This window comes from Natator depressus, chromosome 2 (assembly GCF_965152275.1).
Source record: "Natator depressus isolate rNatDep1 chromosome 2, rNatDep2.hap1, whole genome shotgun sequence".
In the NCBI taxonomy this organism is placed as follows: domain Eukaryota; kingdom Metazoa; phylum Chordata; order Testudines; family Cheloniidae; genus Natator; species Natator depressus.
Genome location: NC_134235.1, coordinates 55777838 through 55797544, shown reverse-complemented (window position 1 = coordinate 55797544; position 19707 = coordinate 55777838). Strand labels below are relative to the sequence as shown.

The window sequence follows — 19707 nt, the reverse complement described above, 5'->3', positions numbered from 1 at the left end:
AAAGGGATGAAGGTGATGGTCTCTCTCAGGCCGGGGTGTGTGAAATGTTAAAGAAAAAACTGGGTTTTATTAAGAGGAGGAAAATCACTACTATGTTTTCCTGTGGTATTTGTGTGTAAACCCAGGGGAACTGTGTTCTCGAGAGGAAGAAGAAAACGGTGAATAAAGGAAAAGTAGAAAAGTGTGTGATCTAAGACAAATGGGAATCTGAATACATTAACCCCACATAAACCTGAGATGATACTTCCCCCGCACTCCTGTCTGAAAAGAATCTCAGGAAGGAAAGAAACTTCTGGAGTCAATTATAGTCTCCACTCAAAGTAGAAAAAATGTAATCATGTATGGAACAGAATATGGCCTAGTCATATATTTTATTCAAGTAACCATTAGTTTCAGTCTGAGTATTTACCTGCAGTTTACCAAAAAAAGAGAGCTCCCTTCCACTGTGTCGCATACATGCCTTGAGTTACACAAGATCACAAGAAACTGAGCTCTTCAGATAACGTAAGGGCACCTACGTAACTATATGAATAAGCCAACAATAACGCATGCATCCTTTCATTTTTCTCTGACTAAACACTAATTTTCCATCCTTTCCTCTAAAACCCCCCCTCCTCAAGTAAGCCTTCTAATATAGTGTATAAGAGATTTAGTTTAGCCAGACTTTGTGTTCAGCTGTCATAGACACAACATAATTACTCTTATAGTAGGTAAAGAATGGAAAACTAACTAATGCTTCTAGCAAACTAATACCACCAGCTATCTATGATTTGAATAGAACTACTTATCTTATCTCTGCTGTCTCCCCATTGTGAAGAGCTTTGTGGGACTAAGTTTTGATTAAGAAAACTACTTAATTCAGTTTCAGTTTGCTTCTGATACATTGCACGTTTGCTTACTGAACACAAGAAAAGCACTGCAGCAGTAGAAATGGTCGTGAATAGCAATTATACGCAAAGATCTCAATCTAGAGGAATTTTTGTAATTGATCATTACATGATCACATTGGTTATCTTTAGTCTTTAAGAGTGGTGTATTTAGACCTATTTATAACTAAAGATAGTACCTGTAGATGGTATGCTGCAGATTTTTTTAATAGTAGTTTAAGTCAGAAATCCGTTTCATATGGATTTAATCTTGGAGAGACATAACTTTGACACTTGTATCTCAGTTCAGTAGTGTCAGTCACATTCTGAGCAAATGCTGTAACCCATATTGATGTATCTATTTTGGGGGCAGTGGGAAGGAAAGAAATGTTAATCCAGTGTATGTGAAATAATAGTTAACTTAGAACTGTAAATGTTAAAACAAGTGCTTCATGTAACTTCAAAACAATGTCATGCAGAGTTGGAGGAAAATGATTCATATATTTTTGTCTTAAGACTATGCTTTCATTTATATTTAAGACCAATAGTTTCTATGCTACCGCAAATTCTTTAGTTTTCCATCTACCGACCTTTACTTTGTTACCTCCAGCTTCTGAGCCTGGACAAACTTTCTCTATTTTCACCTCATCAGCAAGCATGCTTAATATGGCGGGGAGGGGGTGGTTGGTTGTTTGCTTGCTTGTGTCATCGTTATAGACTTCTTTTTAAGTCCATCTTGCTCTTTTACAAGCTTCTGGTTGCAAGGCAACTGTAACAATATTCCTGTGCATGTATGTTAAGTATTAACTACTGTTGAAGTTCAATATTAAACGAATCCCCATGGTTTCTAAACAGTGGGTTTTTTATGTGAAGGGCAAATGAAGCTTTAGTGAGAAATTGAAGGTTGTACTGCCTGCTAGGAGCTAAATAACTAAGGGACTTCTTTTGAAATAAAAGCTTGGAAGGTCTAGCTTTTCTGTTGTGAATAGAAGGCCTGTTTCAGACACAAATGAGGGAGGTTTCTAGAATAGCTTCCTTTCATATTTTAAGATAGATGACTATTTTCATGAAGGTCTGGTTTGAGGAAAAATCATATGAATCTTCTGATGCATCCAGATCCCTGAGAGCGGAAACAATCTATATGTAAATCAGAGAACAGTATAAATTAACTATTTCAGATCAGCAAAACTATCCATTCCAAATTGTGGTGCAGAATTAAAATATTTTTATCAGGCTTAGAATCTAAGATGATCATCACAATAAAATAAACTGAGAAACCGTTTAATTTCCTCAACCCCTTGAAATGGTCACATAAGTTTTTTGTGGTGAAGTCTTTCTGATCAGCCGTTCCAGGCAGGTGTCAGCACTCCTTGTAAATTGAGTCTTGGATAAAGCTACTGATCTATCGTGCACGGACAGTGCCGCTAGGGAGCTGAAAATTACATTCTTACCAAATAGAAAAGGAGTACTTGTGGCACCTTAGAGACTAACCAATTTATTTGAGCATAAGCTTTCGTGAGCTACAGCTCACTTCATGCTCAAATAAATTGGTTAGTCTCTAAGGTGCCACAAATACTCCTTTTCTTTTTGCGAATACAGACTAACACGGCTGCTACTCTGAAACCATTCTTACCAAATGGAAGCATCAGTTGGAAAGAGTCTAACACACTAAGCAAATTCAGGAATCCATTGCTGTACCTGCCTCCTTGTCCACACTTGATCATAGATCCTGGACCAGGCTCAACAGGCTACTCTCTGGCTAGACAAGGGTTGCAGCAACCTTGCACCAGCTTGGCGTCCCCATGCTGTGACTGTGGCAAAATGTCACAGACAATAACTTACGTGGTGGAAAAGCTGGTGTGTGTGTATAAAGATTTGTATGTAGGGGAAAAACAGACTCTAAAACTGTCTGTTTCAACGCTATGTACCAGGTTTCTTTTCACGCAACTGTGCAGTTTGGCTGACCTTCTGTTCTACTTTTCTAGCTCTGCTTACTGTTTATGGTGCCACATTATCTTCCCCCAACTCTTGCTCTGTCATGCACTCTCCAACTCATACAGGTCTTGTTACTGCACACACCTCAGTTTTAGCACAGTTGCCACTCTTCTCCTAAAATTTAAACTCCCACTGTAAAAGTCTTGCTACTAATTAAAAATATTATCTTCTGCATATTCAAAAATATGTGCTGATCAGTTATTTGAAATTGTTACTATGTTTTCATAGCTCTCCATACATTAAACTCTTTCATTTGATCAGTTTGGATTGGAATCTCCTAAGTAAAAAGATTTAAAAATAAAAACAAAGCCTTGACTTCTATCAATGTATTTCAGTCAAGCTGCAGTTTTGGGATTAGTTTGCTATGAATAAATAACTATAAGAGGGGTCTACAGATAACTTCTTGTGTGTTCTCAACTGTTTTTGGGATGGCTCTGAAATTGTAGTCCAGTCAACAAAGTTAGATTGAAATTACAAAATATATCTAAAGAAGTTGTCTTTTTGAACAAATCCTCCTGTAACATCATAGTTGAAAACACTTCCATGTTTCCAGTGACCAACCCACTGATTCTTGTCTTTTTCACACAGTCAGTTTATTCCACAAACGAATGTGTAATACAGTGCTGCAAGCTGTGCTGCCTCATTTGGGTACTACCTCTGCTAGGCTAAAGATACGTTGTCTCTCTCCACCCTCCATGGATAGCTGTGCGGGGAGTTGGGGCATGTAGTAGTTCTGTTGAATGGCTATGTATAGGAAGTATGTCTAGAGGTGGTTGTTTGTAAAGGGAGTTAAGGCGATGGTTTCCTGTTCTGCCTGAGGAGGCTAGAACCTCTGATGTGCCCCATTCCTCCAGGATCTTTGGTTACTCATTCCAGAGTTCAGTCTACAAGAAGCAACTTTTACTCTGCACCATGTGGCATTTGAACAGGAGTAGCTAACACATCATCTGGTCCTTACTGAGGTGAGGTTCCCTATGGCTGCAGGCTTGGTGGAAATTTCTAAATCAGATCTGTCTTCAACTATTTTCAATTCTCAGGTCTGGCTGAACTGCTTAACACAGAACTTTGATTCAAAGGAAAGGGCTTCAGCTGAAGATGGAGCCAGATGGAGGCTATTTTAATGTACACTGCTGTCCAGTGGGCTATTTTGGCAGCTGAGAATAGCTAGTGTTTGTCCACATGGGTAAATTTACTGGCATTACTATACTGATATAACTATAACAATATGATTACACAGCTATAGTAATGCCGGTAAACTTCCCTGTGTAGACAAGACTCAAGAGTAAAAAGCATAATCATGCTCCTTTCCTCTAACCATTCTCCTTATATGAGGGGGCTGTAAGGAGGGTAGTAGTATGGAACTGTTGTGTCACAATAGGGGGAATTCCTGCATAGCTGTAAAGCCAGTTTAACCAGCTCCTTTGTGCTGCCAGAATGGTGCAAAGGGGCTGTTAGGCACGTAAATGAAGAGTCAGAAGTTATGAAAAAAGAAAAGGAGTACTTGTGGACCTTAGAGACTAACCAATTTATTTGAGCATAAGCTTAAGTGAGCTACAGCTCACGAAAGCTTATGCTCAGATAAATTGGTTAGTCTCTAAGGTGCCACAAGTACTCCTTTTCTTTTTGTGAATACAGACTAACACGGCTGTTACTCAAAGTTATGAAAACTTCCACTGTATTGTAAAGCCCCTTCCCGAAATTTATATTTGCTGAGCTGGTACAGGCTTTCTTGCTCCCTTTTGATGAAATCAAGACAGTTTTGTGTGCATGGGGAGGCATTGACCTCTTCCCATTTTCATGAGCCCTTTGCACTTAGCTGTATACAAATTCAGGACTATGGATGCTAACATTTTGTGATGCCTAACTTCCTATTTTAGAACATAATTAATCCAAAATTTAATTAAAAAATCAGACTTTCCCAAACACAGTATTTCTTCATATTCTCATTTGTTGTACTTTAGACTAATTTGTTTTGACACTGCAGCTGCACTGCTCTTTGTGTTGCACAATCTTTTGAGTTTTGTTTCATTAAGAGCACCAAGAATGAAACTAAAGAATTTGGGGAAGGGGAGGAAAGAAGTGCTAGACTGTTAGAAGTTAATTTGCCGTAAACCAAAAGATTGAGAACAGATTACTAAAGCTATGAAATGACATGTAAATGCTTGTTCAGTTTCACACATTTTTCTAATAAGTCATTAAAGCTGTGTGCACAGGAAACAAGCATTGATTTTTCGCTTGTAGGGCTCGTCGATGCTCTTTCGGTGATGTATTCAGAAGCTCTGAGGAAGCTGCTTGGAGAGCAAGGAATTGATTTAAAGAATCCATAAAAATTAGAGGTTAAAGAGTAGCAGCCGTGTTAGTCTGTATTCGCAAAAAGAAAAGGAGTACTTGTGGCACCTTAGAGACTAACCAATTTATTTGAGCATAATCTTTCGTGAGCTACAGCTCACTTCATCGGATGCATTCAGTGGAAAATACAGTGGGGAGATTTATATACATAGTGAACATGAAACAATGGGTGTTACCATACACACTGCAACGAGAGTGATCACTTAAGGTGAGCTATTACCAGCAGGAGGGTGGGGGCGGGGGGCAAAAACCTTTTGTCGTGATAATCAAGGTGGGCCATTTCCAGCACTTGACAAGAACGTCTGAGGAACAGTGTGGGGTGGGGGGGGAATAAACAAGGGGAAATAGTTTCTTTGTGTAATGAGCCACCCACTCCCAGTCTCTATTCAAGCCTAAGTTAATTGTATCCAGTTTGCAAATTAATTCCAATTCAGCAGTCTCTCATTGGAGTCTGTTTTTTGAAGTTTTTTTGTAGAAGAATTGCAACTTTAAGGTCTGTAATCGAGTGACCAGAGAGATTGAAGTGTTCTCCAACTGGTTTTTGAATGTTCTAATTCTTGACGTCTGATTTGTGTCCATTTATTCTTTTACGTAGACTGTCCAGTTTGACCAGTGTACATGGCAGAGAGGCATTGCTGGCACATGATGGCATATATCACATTGGTAGATGTGCAGGTGAACGAGCCTCTGATGGTGTGGCTGATGTGATTAGGCCCTATGATGGTGTCCCCTGAATAGATATGTGGACACAGTTGGCAACGGGCTTTGTTGCAAGGATAGGTTCCTGGGTTAGTGGTTCTGTTGTGTGGTGTGTGTTTGCTGGTGAGTATTTGCTTCAGGTTGGGGGGCTGTCTGTAGGCAAGGACTGGCCTGTCTCCCAAGATCTGTGAGAGTGATGGGTCGTCCTTCAAGATAGGTTGTAGATCCTTGATGATGCGTTGGAGAGGTTTTAGTTGGGGGCTGAAGGTGATGGCAAGTGGCGTTCTGTTATTTTCTTTGTTGGGCCTGTCCTGTAGTAGGTGACTTCTGGGTACTCTTCTGGCTCTGTCAATCTGTTTCTTCACTTCAGCAGGTCGGTATTGTAGTTGTAAGAATGCTTGATAGAGATCTTGTAAGTGTTTGTCTCTGTCTGAGAGGTTGGAGCAAATGTCTCTAAGTTGCAACAAGTACTCCTTTTCTTTTCATAAAAATTAGAGTTTTTAGTTGGGAAAAGAGCTGTTTAGTCAATCCCCCCTGCTAGTGCTGGGTTGTTCATCATCCATTGCATTTCAAGTGGGTCTTTCATCAGCTTCCTTGGTGAACTATTCTACAGTCTAGAAAGTTGTCTTAGATTCTTTCTAACTCTCTCTGTATAACCATGGCTAGTTTAGAACGCATTAGACTGATCAAAATCATAACTAAAGTTTATTTTTCATAATCACTATCCCAGCATGCCTGCTCTGACTCACCATATCATGCTTAACTTCATTCCACCCACTGTTCTGTAATCATCAGTGGATTCATATTTAGCATTGGCAAGTCTCATATTTGGTGTCGTTTTTATTAAGAGCACCAGCTCTGAGTCACATGAATATAAGAGAATGGTGTGTGTGTGTGTGTGTGTGTGTGTGTATGTATATATATATATATATATATGTGTGTATGTGTGTGATTTTTTTTTATATATATATATATATATATATATATATATATATATATAAAGGGAAAAAGTAGGAGCAGGGGATGCTCAGAAAGCAGAATGCAATTAAGCCTGAGATCTATTTATTAAAATCTCATGACTTGAGCCAATCTCCTGAGTTTTTTTTGCGGGACTTGACTTGTGACTTTTGAATGCTTTAGGCTGGCAATACTGCAAGTCTCCTGTAGCTTAATATATTGTGGAGAGCTTGCATGTACCACTTTTGATGACTGGTGTGGGCTATACTGTCCATCTAGGTCTCCCAACTTTCAGGCACCAGGGCCACCCAAGAGGCACATAACAATCAGTCCCTTGTGCTGCATTTAGGATTCAGGGACTAGGCAGGAAAAGACTAAGGATCTGTGAGGTTAAGGCAGCTGTAGCTCAGCTGGAAACCAGGTCTAGCTGCTTTAGATAACCAACAGGAATAGGAAACTGGGGACCAGAGCATGGAGGAGGCTGCACTGATCACAGATGTAGATTGGGCCAGAAGCTCAGTAAGGTCTTCCTTATTTGGGGACTATTCATGGCCCAGGAGGGAATAACTTAACTTAGGGATTTTTTTCCTATATATAGAGAGAGAGAGGCTGGAAGGACCAGTGGGTAGGCCTGTAAGAGCCTATCCTGTGACAAATACACTGATTCTAGACATTTGTGTCCCTCCAATAAGCCAAGTGTCCACAACTTGTGATGCATGTTTTTGACTAGGTAGATACCCAGCTGCTGCAGGTGATCATGACGTGGCAATGTCTGAGAAGCCTTTCTCTTTCATCTGTGCCTGGCGGCTTACTTCAGGATGCCAACTTCACAAGTGACATCTGTGCCTTCATTTTGATAAACTATTGTAGTGTACTATCTTTCAAATACATTCAAAAACTGACTCTGAGGCACAGTACAGGTGCCATCTTGTTGAACAGACTATTTTAGTATGAGCGTATGACCTTGGTGTTGTAGGATTTGCACGTGTTGTCAAGTAGCTTCAGGGTGGTGTTACTTTTGGCTTATAAGGCCCTAAATGGTCTGGGACCTGCTCCTTTAAGAGACTAGCTCTCCCTATTTAATATGACTTCAGTTCTACTGGTGGAGGTGCCTGGTCTCTAGCTGAACAAGTGGAGGCGCATCTCCAACTGTCTGTAATGAGGATTGCGGCAGTGGTGGTGGTGGTCCCAGGACATTAGAGACAAGGCGGTTGAGAATTTTTTTTTTTAATTGGATCAACTTCTGTTGGTGAGACAACCTTTCAAGGTTCTGCAGAGCTCTTCAGAATGTTTCCCAGACCTGAGGAAGAGCTCTGTGTAAATTCAAAAGCTTGTGTCTCACCAACAGAAACTGGTTTAATGAGGATTGTTAGCAAGGTATTCTCTATTTCCTCTTGGTCCAAGATAGGCCAAATCTGACCTTGATGATATGCAGCAAAAACATCTATATTCTCTGATTTTGAAGGAATGTAATGTAAGAATGGGCTTTTAGAGCTGTTTTTTAGATGTCTAATTGTAAGTTACTTTCCTTGAATATATACTGGTGAACCGGACACTCTGTATTGAGGAGAGGGAGAGGGGGAGATATATATTTCAAACTCTAACATTACTTATGGATACACCGTGATTGTTACATTCGTTTGTTAAACGTTGTGAAACATCATGTTTAACAGCGAGTCCATTGGAGGAGCCACATCACTGAGTCTCGGGTGAAGTAGAAGATTTTGTGTATCATTTGATAGATCACATACACCCTTTCACTACATTGCATGGTGGGCTCCCCAAAAAAAAAGCCAGAAAAAGTCCCCCAAAAGGCAGAAGCATGCTGGTTCCAAAGTGAATGCTCTTTTCTTCACCAACCCTTCCACCATATACCAATAGTTCTGCTTTCACTCTGCATAGTGAGGCTCTGCAGTTCTGTGGGAACATAAGATGGGAGCAGTCTGTCCAGGTCATTTCAGAATGACCATCTAGACTTCTGAATAGAAGCTGATGGTGGAACCAGCTATAAAGCCCTTGTGGGGGAGGCGTTTGGGCCAGCTCCCCGTGGGGACCATATGGGAGCAGGACTCTCATAAGGAAGGGAGTGGAGACTAGGATTTGTGGAAGCCCTGGGCCTCGGTGCGGAAATCAAAAGGCATCTGCAGGTTTTTGGAAGGAATAAACCCAGCATGCAGCAGGGGTAAATTCTGCCCTCTGAAACAACTTAAGAGGAAGGTTTAATGGAAATGAGAAGTCAACATAGAATGCCTGTAGCCCAATGGTAGCAGTTATCAGTATCAACACAAGCTGTTGGGCTCATCTTTTAAAAGGGAACACTATACCAGTTAAAATGTACAACAGGGACATGACAGCATATGACATCTCAAAACATACAAACTGCCTAAGCCAACTGTTTAGATGACTCTGAACTTTATTAGCTCACCTATTGCATCTGTTTTTATTGTATGCAGTTTAGTTGTAGCAGAAGTTGGTCCCATGCAAGATATTACCTCACCCACCTTGTGTGTCTAATTTATTGTAATCTTGGGCCTTCCTTGAGCTGAAGACTTTCAGCTCAGGATTGAGATACACAAGTAGAGCTTTGTGGTGGAAGCAACAGCAACATGTAGCTATGGCATTGCTTTCAGCCTATTGTATTGGGCCTCTAGCCAGTTGATACAATATAAATTGTTTCAAACCTCTGGTGTGTTTCTCCCAGTTCCCATCCACTTCAATACTGTAAGAGAATGATTTGTAGGACACCTCTTCTGATAACTTAGTAGTGTAAGAGGCTGGAACGCACATTAAAACAACTGTACCCTCAGGGTGAAGCCTGTTACACTTCAGACCATGGTGCCCTAGAACAAGTGGTTCTGTTGCCATGCAGCACGGGAAGAGACGTTGGAACTGTGTGTGCCTGGCACAGATTAGTCTGGCAAGTGAACTGAACTCTTGTTTCAAACTCCATAAGAGGTTTACCGTGGCCTGCCATGAGGGGAGGAATAAACAAGAGGGAGCTCACTTCAGACTTTCTGGGGAAAAAATTAATTATATGGCTGAAACAGAATCTAAAAGATATATGGTAATCAACAGAAGAGGCAAGGAGTCAGGGCTGTGTAATCTTCTATCACTTGCCAGCTGTTCGCTGAAAATGTTCTTTTGTGTGGAGTTGGGTTTGGATTAGTCATTTAACACCTGCAGGCAAAAATGTAGTACAAGAACATGTGAAAATTGTTGAAGCAAAACTGTCCTGACATCTGATTAGAAAATGCAGATAGCGTAAGAATGGAATTAGATGGATCCAGCTGTAGTTTTATACTTCAATACAGTATACAGCTGACATCAATTAAGTAGCAAATACTTATTGGGGCTCTTATGTGCTTTGAGCCTGGATCTAAGTTTTATGCTGGAAGTTTTTGTTTTTGGGGAAGACTAAAGAAATTTTGAAACAGTCCTCAGTGGTATTGACTTGATTAGAATAATGGCCCTGAATGATTAGAATAATGGCCCTGCTAGAGGTATTTGGTGTTGAGATCAAGAATTATTGGTATGATTTTCATGGGACCTGGTTATTAACCAGAAATGTGCTTCTAAAAGTAATAACTTCCTCTGTTCTTAAAACTACCTGAGGTTGCTGTAGTTTAAGAACACTTTGATCCAGGCTATTGTGCTAGAACTTAATGTAAATGATAACTGTGATAGCATTTTTATTAAAATATTGTATCAGTAGTCTGTTTTGGGGTTTTTTGTAACTGCTATTGGACATCTTGCTATTTCATTGATAAAGCAATTTAACTGCTTGGGATTAGACTTTAAATTTTTATTCTTCTTTCTTCTCAGATTAGAAATGTGTGACTAATTGCAATACAATTATTGGGTAGTTAAATCTTTTAGCATGTACAGAGTTTACATTAGCCCAGAGTCTGAATCCCTTGACTTCTCATGTTAAATCAGATCTCTTAATACTATAAGATTGAATAGCATAAGTGCAATAACTTTTGGTAAAATTGAAGTGGGCAAAAATCAAACATGCAAAGCTTCTAGTTTAAGTGAAGTTTTACTGCTGAATTTTGAAACTCTTAGGTCTGTTTTTATTGTAAGACTTATCATTAATTATAACAAAGCTTATAGACATATCATTAATTATAACCATGCCAGTAACCATGAGATGAGTAGTTGAGATTAACAGATAGGTAGTTTAGCTTATATGTGGAAGGTAATATAACCAAAATACTAGAGGCAAGGTTTTCTGCTCTTGTAAAATGCTCAAGAAGTAAATCAGATGATAATCACAAGAACCTCCCAATTTAAAAAAGACCTGGCCAACAGGTAACTTCAACTGGTAACTTTTTATTAGTCTTAACACAGCCATGGTGTAATTAAACACTTTCCTTTCCTTTTCATAAAATAGTTTGACCCTAAAATGGAAGTCACTCCCCCCGCACCCCAGGTAGCTTGTAGAAAAATAAACATGTCTGAGTTGAACTGATCCTTTAACCTTAGGATTTCTCAGGCTATAATCCTCTATGCCCCATAGTCTGATGTGAAGAACATAGTATAGTTTTTCTGTTGGCATTAATTTTGGAAAAACTCAAAAGTTCAAAATCATGTGTAACCATCTTGCATTTGATACTGAAGTGGAATAGAGCTTTGGAATGACTAACTCTTTATTCTTACAGTAATAGACTTGCGTGCACTCTTTTTTCTTTTTTTCTCTCTCTCTCTTTCATGTTATAGACCACTAAAGCATTCCTTCCCAAGATGCTGGAGATGAATCATGGACACATTGTGACAGTGGCGAGTTCCCTGGGATTGTTCAGTACTGCAGGAGTGGAGGTTTGTTTAACTGTGTAATAAAGATTACATGTTGCTTTATCACAAATGATAAATGCCTTCTCCTGTTGTCAACAATGTAACATAAGTAGGTTTGGAAAGATTAGATTTTTGTCAGTAAATGTCAATTTCACTGTACACAAACTGATGAAAAGGTATCTCTATCGATATTTACCAAAATTTACGAATAGGCAAAGTAAGAAAAGCATTGTTTGAGAAATTATTAGTGTATTTAAAAGAAATTTACATTGTGTATTTTGACATATGATGTTGACAGTTTGTTTTAACAGTTATAAAGCTTTAACTTTTTTGAAGCTCAACATTTACTGTCATTATATAATTTGTCTGACTGCTGCCACCCAATTTCCTGCAACTGTGAAAATTTAAATCCATGAAACTCACAAAAAATGCTTTAAAACAAACCTCAATATTATCCGTGGAAATTATCAAAACAGTCAACATTGAATTCTGTCAAACCTAACTTTCATCCTATGTGGAGAAAAAAATTACATTGACTTTAATTTTTGCCCACTTCAATTTTACCAAATGCATTCAGAAACCAAGAAGAATTCTTTATTGTCTGAGTTGAAAAAAACAAAAAAACCACCACTATATTTAACTAGCAAATTGAAAGAACTAGTAGGAGTCTTGTTCAGTGTGAGCCTATATGCAGTTTTCACATTTCTCTGAAGTACCTCCCTTAGAGTGACTGAATGCAGCAACCACTGTCAATGCAGTGCATTATCAATTAGCAAATGCAATGTCCTAAAACATCATAGTTGGATGGCCAATAGTTTGTGCGTTATCACAACATATATGCGTATTGAGTACAACACTACCCTGCAAATGTGGATGAGGGTTAAGCATAAGTGTCTTAACGCTACTCTTGAAATTTTTAGGCCAAGATTTTCAGAAGTGACTAGTGACTTTTTTGGGTGCCTACTCTGAGACATCTTAAAGGGGCCTAATATTTCAGAAAGTGCTGAACACTGACCTGGAATCGGACCCCTTTAAGGTATGCCAAATTGGGCACCCAAAACCACTAGTCAGTTCTGAATCTTGGCCTTTTTGCATAACTTGTTGGTGCATCAGAATAGGCAATAAGACTTCTGTGTACTGCAGTTGTGTTGGGAGCCAAGGGACTGGAAAGCAGGAAGCATGAGCTAACCCTGTGCCATTACAATCCATTGCAAATAGTTAGTCACTGAAAATGTATCCATGTTGCTGGAAAAACACTGGAAACACTCTAGTGTTGTACAGGCTTTTCTAGGGCTGGCCCGGTTAATATCTGTGACTTGCTGAAGTCCCTGAATAGAAATAAAACCAGTGGTGCAAGTATGGTTGAACGGTCCAGTATACCGTACTAGTAAGATACAGGAGGAATCTGCCCCCAGCCTTTCCAAGCAACTGCATCTCCTTAGTCGTCCTGCCTAGAGGTCTGTACAGCAGAAGTCTCCGGCGCAGTAGGAGGAGGACAGGGACCCCCCGGTAACATGGGATGGATGTGGATCATGGGGAGGGGACAGGGAGAGCACAAGGGCCCCAGGTTGGGGACAGGGCAGAGAGGAGTCACATGGGGAGGTCACGTGCCCCTCCCCCTTTTGTGTCCCTCCCATGAGTGCAGTGTACCAGTAAGAAATGATTTCTACTTGCACCACTGAATAAAAATTAAATTGGGCATAGCTCTCAAGACTTCGTAGCACCCCGTCTTAGTGTTTCCAGTGGACCCATATGGCCAAGGGAGTATGCTTGTTTGAACTGATCAGAACTCAAGTATGGATGATCAGCACTCAAGTACTGGATGATCCTAATAGAAACTTTAGAATTGCAGCTATGTACTAGGTAACTCTTGGACTTCAATCCACATACACCTCTGAGATAGGAAAGCTATATCCATATTACAGTTGAGAAACTGAGGGAAAAGTAAGTAGCTTGCCCAAGGCTCCATAGCAACTTAAGAGACACATTAAAGCCAGGGTTAAAAATAGGGAGTTTCTGGCTCCAGGACTAGGCACTCTCAGAACTTGACTCTAAAATTAGTATTACTCACTACTGTGTCTCTAGTCTCTTGTTCTAACTTTTAAACAAACTGCCTTATCCATATAGTTTGCTGAATAAGGCCATTTAAATACACTTCAAAGGACATCTCCTTGATATTTAACTCAAGTTTGTCTGCTTTCACGGAGTTCTTGTGTTAACTGCCCTAAATGTAACATGACACTTGGGCTGATGTGGCTGTGTATTCAATGCACATCTTTCATCATGTTGCCGCTTTGAAAATAGATCTACACAGCACCACATCAAATATGCCTTTCCTTTTAATATATTTACTCTTTGTTACATCATCACCTTTAACTTTGATTGAAAGGATAAAAGGATAGGCCCATTCAAGCTGTTCTACTCTTCCTTGTGATAGTCTTCTTTCTTCTTAATTCATTGCCTACACAGGATTATTGTGCCAGCAAATTTGGAGCTGTGGGTTTCCATGAATCTTTGAGCCATGAATTGAAGGCTGCTGACAAAGATGGCATTAAAACAACCCTGGTTTGCCCTTACCTTGTAGATACAGGAATGTTCAGAGGATGCAGAATCAGGTGAGTAGACCAACTGCATATTCTTTCTCTCTTCCTCCTGCCCTCCACACCACTGGAATTCTAGTCTTAATCCTCTAATTCTGAGCACTTTTTATTTTTAAAAAACCCCACAAAAACACAGAGGTTTGGGATTGCATATTAATAGGAAAGGAAAAACAGTTGAAATGACACCAGCAGTACCTCTATTCATGTAACTCCTCTCAGCGTGTGGCAGTAAAGATGGGTGTGAGATGGGACATGTGCACTTCAGGGTAGGTGCTGGTGAAGCATATGTTCAGTGACTGACTACTGGCTTGGGGAATATCTTGCTAGTCATGTGTAGAGAAATGTTTCAGTTGTGTAATTACTTTTGTATTTTTTTCCCCATATCCTATATTATGCCTGAAGTAAGATATTACTCAAAATACATTTATTCCAATACCAATAAAATTCTAGTGATTAAAGGTATTATGTGCAATGGGTCGATATGGCAACAGCTGATTTGCTGTGTGATCCTGGGCAAGTTGAATTGCTTCCCTCGAGTTTAGCGTTTGTTTTTGAAATAAGAATTATGACGCTTGCGTTTTTTTTTTTTTTTTTTTAAAGCACTCTGACATCCCGGGTTGTAGTGCTATACAAATATACATTATTTTAGCGACAGTAAATGGTGTTAATCTCTTGAATGCATTTTCTAACAGTAGTCCTGGCAGGGATCTAGGCCAGCAAAATATTGACATTGTCTTTACCTGAAGCAATCTTTCATACACCAGCTGCACTAAAATTTAATAAGGTTCTTGATATTGAATTAAAATGGCACTTAATAGAACAACATGTTATCAAATTATATGTATTGTGTGTAGCTTAAATCTAATTATAAAGACCATCGATAATCTTATAAACAAAGCTAAAATATTAATACAAAATCATTGGAAAGTTGCTGCTCCTTGAGTATTAAAGAATTAGTTTTTAAATACTCTAAACAAATGAGCTAATAAACTCTAGAAGTAGACAGACTCTGCTTTAATTATTAATGAAGTAAACAGATTTTACCAAAACTCATCTATCTACTTTTGTTAACCTGTTTTAAAAATGAAATCTTTCAGAAAAGAAATTGAGCCTTTCCTCCCACCTCTGAAACCAGACTACTGTGTAAAGCAGGCTATGAGAGCTATCCTTACAGATCAGCCTATGATTTGCACACCTCGCTTGATGTACATGGTAACCTTCATGAAAAGGTAACTTGTGAAATACTAGCTACTAAGCACTTCAAACAAATGTACAGCTTTAAATCCAAAAAGCTTAGTCAGAGGCCTGTTTCCCTGGAGTTCTGTGCACAGATCTCTCCCTTGGCTCACAAGATCACTTTCCACAACATGAGCTCCATGGATCTGGGGACTTACAGGATGAGTGGCATGGCCAGGGGATGTTTATTTTTCCCCGTTCCCTTTTCCAGAAAAGCCTGAGGCTCCACTAATTTCCCTGCAGCCGTCTTCCACGCTGTAGAAGCCCATTTATGGGTGGATCCTGAGGTAGTGGCCAGCATAAGAATCCTGTAGCAGCCAAGCCCCAGAGTCAGTGCGGAGGTCCTAGCCTCCTGCAGATTCCCTGGGATCTACACAGATTGTGGGAGAGGGGGAAATCTGTAAGTAGAACCAACTACTCATTCTGAAAAGGCAGGGGAACAGAAACCTTCCTTTCTCCCCACTCAATTGAGTGATTTTTTTTTTTTTTGTTTTAATGGGTTTTTTTTTTTTTTTTTTTTTAAAGTGGTGGGGACTCTGTTCTCTGTAGCTAAGCTGGCTATTCCAGCATTGGGGTTTCCTCTCAATATTAGAGGCAGAACCAGACAAATTGCTCATAAGGAGCTGACTGGATTCCACCCACTTGAGCAACACTCCATTCATGCTGCTTTTTGGCAGCTCAACAGATGATCTATTCCTAGATTTTTATTCTGCAGTGTGCAGCACGTAGGAAGAGCGTTTAAAACTTGGCAAAGTCTCTTTTTTTTCAACCTTTTCTTATTGCCTTCTTGTGAGGAATTTGGACCTAGGAGTTTGAGGGTTCTGCTCCATTCATAACGCAGCAGCTCCCGATCATGGTGGACAGGCACACCCAAGAGTCCAGGAGGTGTTTTTGTTCCTCAGCATCATGTCAGCCCTTCTTGGGAGGGAGTCTGTGCCTCTTCTGGCAACAAGCTTTATCGGCAACTCCTTTAGAACTGGCTGGAGCAGCAGCATGCTCAGTGGCTTCTTCAGAGGCTGCCTCGATGCTCTTTGCACAGACAGTGCTCCATGCAGCATCAGCAGCCAGATCAAAGGCCCTTCCTGCGGTCTCCCATTCAGCACTCCAGCTTTCCAACAGGGAGATCAAAGGCCCTCCCAGCAGCTTCTGGGCAATCCATGCCCCAGGCAGCAGCAGTTAGATCAAAGGCCTCTTTCCAGTGTTACTACACAAGCAGTGCTACCAGTAGCCGCAGAACCTGCATGAGCATCTACCTCCCAATGCTCCAGCAGTGGAGGAGTTGAATTCTAACAGCTCAGATCCTGCTGTGTGCCTCATTGGTCCCAATCCAGCAGCCATTGAGCTCCCAACATCTTACTTGGCACCTAGTGCATGACTAGGGCTTCTGGTTGCTATGGTAATACAAATATGTATGAGTGGAGGGAGGAGTGTGGAAAGCCTGCTTTCCCCATTGGAATTTCCTTGGAGAAGACTGAGGGGAACCTTACTCCTCCTTATTCTGGGGTACCTTCTATGGGAGGGATAATTGGGCCCAAAAGATGGGGATATGCGTTGCCACAGACAATAAATGATTAAGCTATGGAGTTACTGCACATCTTTATCTCTACAGTTGTTTGGGAGTTTTGTGTCTCTTAAATGTACAATGGCCTATTTTGCTAATGCTGCTTTTTGGGGAGGTTTAGATTTTAGCAGACCTTTTGTTTTTAAACAATAAGGTGACAGAGGCAGCATGGGCCAGGTCATGAAGAGGGTGTAAGGGTTCCATGCTAAAGGCTTAGAATGAGTAGGAGACAAAAGAAAGAGGCTATCTGTGTAGTTTGAGCGGACTCGTATTTTTATTCTCCATAAATATCCTAGTGAAATGAGAAAAATAAATGTGTTGCCCCTTAGGTAGCCCAGAAATGGCTAAACTATGTCTCCATAAAAGTGATCATGGTACACCGTAAATTTCATTCCACTGCCATATGACAGATTTATAACCTCTCCCCTTTTCTTCAGCATCCTGCCCTTTGAAGCAGTTGTGTGCATGTACCGGTTCTTGGGAGCAGACAAGTGTATGTACCCTTTCATTGCTCAAAGAAAACAGGCTACAAACAACAATGAAGCAAAAAATGGAATTTAATACTGTTTTGTATGGACTGGCCTTTGTAGCTGAATATGATCAAAAATGTTACATGACTGAATTTTGAAGTGCACTTGCATCTAGCTGATGCAAATGTCAACATTTTACAGTGGCATTCTCTTGGATCTTAAACCTGTGTATTGAACTTAAAAATCAATGTTTTTTGTGGTGTTTTTTTTTTTTTACATGCTGTAAATAAACTGACTATAGAGTACTTGGAAAATGTGATAGGTAAAGTGAATTTAAAATGTAGCTGCCACCATCGTTCTTTAGACTATTACTGTATGTACAGTAAAGCTAGTTATACTACTTGTTGTAGAGATGCACTGTGTGAGATCTTTTCCTCAGACTGCCAATGTTTAAAGCTGTCTACAGCTAGAAGATGCAGTGTTTCAGAAATTGCTTTTTCTTTCTCTATGTATTAAAACAAAATCATGTAATTTAAACTACTCCTACGCGTGACCTTTTTAGCAAATTCAAGGACTGATTATGAATGCGTCTTTCCACATGTTAACCCAAGCTGTAAAGGACCCAGGGCTGACCTGTGGTGTAATTCTCTTACGTAGCGACTGCATGCCTTCTGTGTTTAAAAAAAAAAGAGTACTTAGAGACTAACCAATTTATTTGAGCATAAGCTTTCGTGAGCTACAGCTCACTTCATCGGCCACAGCTCACTGTAGCTCACGAAAGCTTATGCTCAAATAAATTGGTTAGTCTCTCTAAGGTGCCACTAGTACTCCTTTTCTTTTTGCGAATACAGACTAACACGGCTGCTACTCTGAAACCTGTGTTTAAAAAGGAATTTGTAAATCTCCAATTCAAAGGCAAATAGATGTCTTTGGAATATTTTCAGAGCAAAGGTGTATTGGTCATCTCATTTTCTTTTTCCTGAGAAATGAAGTCTGTGGCTTAAGCCATCCAACTCTTTCAAGTCATTTGACTTGAAATATGCTCTGTGTTCTGTCCATCACTCTGGATGGCAGACTCCTGCCCTCCATTTTTTTTTCTTCCTTCTTAATCTTGCTTCCATCAGCCCCACTGCACCCCCAAGACCACACCCTCCGAGGAAGTTGTATTAAATTTCTGTAGCTGGGCTCTTGCCTAAAATACAAAGCAACTCCAGCAGAGATACAAATTTTTTATGTAAGTCCTGGTTTTGTGCCACCTATTAACAAAAGAAAAAGAAAATAATGCTTGATGCAACTTTACATGTGGAATATGGAACGGTGTAAAGACTTTTTTTGAAAGTTGTATTTGCATTGTAGAACAGCAAATGACGTTTTTACAGTATTTTTTGTAAAGCAAACAATTTTGTGCCTTGAATTTGGTAATTTGTGTATTAGTGAAACGTAAAAGTGAACTTCTACCTCTGTATCTTAATGTATACCATCCACTTGTAAATTACTATCAAACAAATTATGTGATTACTTTTTTAGAATGTCTTGTTAAATAGTGACCAATGTTTGTTTATTAAAGTGAGCCACCTTTTACTTAAACCGTGATTGAGATGTTTTCTTGAACGGCTTATTGATGTCACAGTACTAACTTACTGATATCTGTTACCTAGCCTTTAGCATCAGCCTAGTTCAAATAATGAACAGTTACTCATTTCCTGAACTGACTTTCTGCATGTTATAGGACCTGGTGGTGCAACCCTTAATGAAGGTAATGAAAGTCTTGCCTCAGTAAGGACTGAAGGATTAGGCCTCCAGTTACAGTGTTTCCGAGCGATCAGATCTTTCACTAACTAACTGGTTACAGAAGCCACTCAAAATAAGTGCTTAGGATTTGTCTAAACAATCTTGGTTTTGGGTTTTGGCAGCACTTTAACTCCATCTGTTCAGAAACTGATAGACAATGCACTGTAACCCCCTACTGTGCGTACAGTTATACTGTAACAATCTAAAGGGCGCTTGTGTCTATAGCTTGTTTCAGTAAACATACCATAATGCCAATAAGTACTGTGGTTACAGCATATATACGAGGGGATTGTACTGCACTGACTATATGCTACTTCAGTTTGTTTAGAAACTAATACACTGTGTGTAGACTAGTCTTTGTACTAAATCCCCCTATATAAACTACCAAC

At 39.8% G+C, this 19707-nt stretch overlaps 1 protein-coding gene across 2 annotated transcripts in view; it reads left to right on the top strand.

The window, feature by feature from the left end:
- The window catches only part of RDH10 (retinol dehydrogenase 10), a 38374-nt gene extending 19587 nt beyond the window's left edge, over window positions 1-18787 (top strand). For both annotated transcript variants that reach the window (XM_074944231.1, XM_074944230.1), the window contains exons 3-6: window positions 11586-11684; window positions 14130-14275; window positions 15358-15489; window positions 17495-18787. In XM_074944231.1, the coding sequence (XP_074800332.1) occupies window positions 11586-11684; window positions 14130-14275; window positions 15358-15489; window positions 17495-17618 (501 nt within the window). In that variant the 3' untranslated portion in view covers window positions 17619-18787. The remainder of the gene's footprint in view (window positions 1-11585; window positions 11685-14129; window positions 14276-15357; window positions 15490-17494) is intronic.
- The last annotated feature ends 920 nt before the right edge of the window (window positions 18788-19707 follow it).